Source organism: Apaloderma vittatum, unplaced genomic scaffold, assembly GCF_000703405.1.
Source record: "Apaloderma vittatum isolate BGI_N311 unplaced genomic scaffold, ASM70340v1 scaffold19923, whole genome shotgun sequence".
In the NCBI taxonomy this organism is placed as follows: Eukaryota; Metazoa; Chordata; class Aves; order Trogoniformes; family Trogonidae; genus Apaloderma; species Apaloderma vittatum.
In genome coordinates, this window is record NW_009706642.1 from 5513 (window position 1) to 9572 (window position 4060).

A 4060-nucleotide genomic window follows, 5' to 3' on the forward strand; every position below is an offset into this window, starting at 1 on the left:
CTGTTAACAAAGAACTCTGAATGCAAACAGTAATCTTATTAGAAGAAATTGCCTCTCACAGCCAACAACTACTTTACCCCAGGACCCTGCTACACAATTGGGACAATTACATCTCCATTTGTCATTGGAAAGATATCCCTAGAGCATTCTGAAAATAGTTTAAGGTAGCTGCATTTCTAACTTCATTTCAGAGTAAACAAAAGAGTTAACTCCTGTAAATGTTTTAAGAATACAATTTTGAGCATCTGGCAGAAAAAGTGTATTATGTACTACAGAAGTGAACCCTCCAACAGAGCAGTGAAGTGATTCCTCAGTACCTTGTAGTTCCAGAAATGCTGGCTGAAGATTAGAGAATTCAGGAGAAAACTTGCTGTCAAGCTGTTCCAGTGAGAGCATTCTGTAACTACATCATGGTGTCAGTAGAATATTAGCTCAACATCTTAGCAAAACTACCCCCAACTGGATCTGAGATTTAAAATGTTAACACTAACGGTTGTTCCTCTAGGCTGCACAGACTAGATCAAGACCATACACCTCATGTTGTTTGTTTACATTATTTCTTTTGAGAATCTGCATCTTAAGAGCATTTGTGGAAAGCTAGTCTTGTGATACCAGGGTAAGTCCAAAACAGAGACATTTAGTGATACCAGGACACTCAGGTCAAAGACTTAGAGCTTCTTCCCTCCCTGAAAAATTGATGTCCCAGCCCTTTGATAGCAGTTTTCAGACTACTCTATCCTGCAAAGCACTTGATTGAATGGAACGTGTTTGAAGTAGTCTCTCTGAACATGCTCAGCTGGCAAAGGGCCTCAGAACACAAGAGCTCATACCCCATTCTTGATGTCAAGGTACTGTCTTGAACTGTGCCATCCTGGCAACTGTAAGGACTTCAGTGGACAGAAGGTTTCTACCAAATGACTGTACATGAAATATGTATGTGCTGGCTGTCATATAAAAGATGCAGCTTGTCTCCTCTCCCAGTGCTATTACTCTTACTCAGTGTTAGCTATCGAATCTTCTCACCTTAAACATTCATGTCAATTCGCAGAAACAGCATGAAGTTTCCACACTCTTACATGACAGTATAAAGGGAAAATACTTCAAGAGATTGTTTCAGAATTAATTTCAGGATTGTGTTTCTGGCAAAAATGTACAAAATTTCTGAAAAATTCATTAGAAAGTAGATTTAAGTTGCGGTGGGGTTTTTTTGGTTGATTGTTGTTTTTCCAGCAGATGGCAACTTAAGTAAGAAAAATAATTTCCCAAATCCAGTCAGTGGAAAAAACAGCCTTTCACAATATTTTTATTAGACAAGTTTTGTTTTCCAGGATGATGTATTACTTCACGTTTAAAGAAGTGGTGTAGATGCTAAGCATTCCACGTGTTTAAAAATACTGTAGTAGTATGAACTTAGTATTAAAAGTTTTCATGCTGTGAAATCAATCCATAGGCAGAAATGCATAGCATCATAGATTACCTATATTAAAACTGTGCAATACTAAATTTGGTTGTATTAGCGCAAGGACAGAAGAGGTAATCAAGTGGCACGTGTGCAGGGCGACTTTTAACACCAGCTTCACGCATCTACCAGTAGGGCTTGCACTGGTGCAAGCAAGCAAACCTGCACAGAATTGAGAATGCTATGTCTGGTTTGGAATCAAAAAAATGAAAGGGAAAAAAAAAACTTATTTCTGTTAAAAGCAGCTGCAACTTTTATTTTATAGACCAAAAATGAAGCCCCTCCCTGTCACACACACACACACACACACACACACACACACAGAAAAGGCAAAACCGTTGTAACCATTCACGTGAATGGTATGGTGGGTTAACCTCCAGGACAGTCATCTCCTCCATATGTTACATCTCATTCAACACAGGTAATTTCACTCAAGTTCTACAGTCTGTTTTGTTAAAATCTACACACGCGCACACACACGCACACGTGCTCTATATGCATAATTTCAGGTCACTTTACTGCATAATTAAAAATAATAATAAAGGTAATGAAAACATCGCAATGATACTCCTGGAGCAACAGAGGTCTGAGGCACTCAGGGCAGAGAAGACATTTGCTGGCAAATTTGGTATTTGGTAGCACACACAAGTCCAGTTCTATGAAGCACTAACCCCTTTCCCCCACCTAAATTCTGCAGTGCCGAGGGGAGCAAAGGTACACAGTGCCTCATATGCTCGGGTCTGCTGTGGCAACAAATTCACCAGACACCTTGTACGCCCATGATTGTATGATTCAACTGCTTTAACTATGGGTTTAACTATTTCTTGCATTACAGTGGTGTAAGACTTAAGTCTGCAACAGGGTCTGAAAATTTGTTCATTACAATTCAGAAGGAAAAATAAATTCCCTCAGCAGAAACCAAAGATGATGGAAAAGGAGTGGGCATGGGAAAAGAAAGGGTAGAGAGAAGAGAGGCTTAATCAATGCAGACTCCTTAACGTTTCCAGGTCATCGTGACCCGTTAGAGAAAATAAAGGGTGCATATACTAACATTACCCACTCTATACCCAGTCTGAGGAAAAAAGATCAGTTTTCATAGCTACCCCGTTTAAAAATTAACAAAAGAAAATGAATACAGCATTGAAGGCATTTCATTTTTCTCACACTCAGACTTGTTTTCAGATATATACTCATTTCACCATCAAATCTTGCAAATCCAATCCCCACAGCTACTGTGGATTTACCTTTGAAAAAACGCCCCACAGTTCACGCATGCAGGGATCCCACGAATCATGGGATCTTTCTGATTCTCATTTGATTCCTTGACCTAGGCAACTCTGACATAGCAGCTTCACCAAGCTTTTAGAGCAGGAGAGCGCCTGCAAATACTGCTTCACCGAGAAGCAGTATATTCAGGGAGCTGCATATACGATAGAATTTATAACTTTTCCCTGCAGGAAGCCCATACTATCAAATCCCCAGCAAGAGAAACAAGTCCTGCCGTTAACAGCATAGAGGCCGTCAGCAGAGAGATGGGGACAGATTAAAGGTGAGGGTAACCTATTCTTGGCAACATGCATGTCTTCCTCCTTTCTGCCTCCTTTCTCAACCAATAAACAAGGCCCAGCCCATCAGAACAGTATCTGCAGAAGCAGGAGCAAGTCTTTGGAACTAGAAATGCTTAAAATCTCAGGTGCCACTCACATACCAAGAGTGACATGGCACACTGAAGTAGTGGAAAAAAAATACCTGGATCCCAAAATGTCAAGTCCCGGTGGGAAAGGCTACCCACACTTTTCTAGCTAATATCATGGCAGCAACAGAAGCAGGTGCTAAAGAGATCATTGAAGAAAAAAGAAAAATACAGCATGAGTGTGTAGGTAGGAGGAAAGCAGGAAATTCTTTAAATTGTTCTCTGCTTTTCCAGACATTGGATCAGGCTCTTCAAGATATTCCTCTTATCTACAATCACTGAGAACAAAGTAAACGATGACATCTCTCTATTCTGTACTCTTTTAAAAAAATGCATAGTACAGAGACAAGGAAAAAAAAAACCATGTATCGTTCAGATCCACCTGCTCAGTCTAGAGTATCACTGGGACATGAAATGGGGACGAATACTATCCAGGCGCCGGGTCAATATCTCACAGCCTGTATCAGTGACCAGAAGCGTGTGTTCAAACTGGGCAGATCGCTTTCCGTCTCTGGTTACCGCAGTCCAACCATCAGGCCATGTTTCATCTTGCCAACCACCTAAAAACATAAATGATGACTTTTTGACTGTTCTTAAATAATAGAGATCAATTCCCTAAAAAGAAGAAATCATAGAATCATAGAATGGCCTAGGCTGGAAATCTATCAACTATACAGAATAGAACCAGCATCCCCTCCATCACGACTTGACATTAAACAAGAGTAACCTTTTTAATTCTGTTGCTAAATTGCTCACCTTCACAGATCATAGGCTCAATTGTAAATACATGACCTGGCTTCATGACTCCAACTGCTTTATTTTCTGCAATGAAATAAACACTCAGGTTAAAAAAAGTGATCCCATCTTAGTAAATAAATAAATCCTCATCCTAGAACACTACAGCAGGA

At 40.0% G+C, this 4060-nt stretch overlaps 1 protein-coding gene across 1 annotated transcript in view; it reads right to left on the minus strand.

Moving 5' to 3' along the window:
- Positions 1-3397: 3397 nt before the first annotated feature.
- The window catches only part of METAP1 (methionyl aminopeptidase 1), a 17395-nt gene continuing 16732 nt past the window's right edge, over positions 3398-4060 (minus strand). Inside the window, exons 10-11 of the mRNA XM_009865881.1 lie at positions 3909-3974; positions 3398-3712 (exon numbers count right to left, since the gene is read on the minus strand). Coding sequence (XP_009864183.1) covers positions 3552-3712; positions 3909-3974 — 227 coding nt within the window. The 3' untranslated portion in view covers positions 3398-3551. The remainder of the gene's footprint in view (positions 3713-3908; positions 3975-4060) is intronic.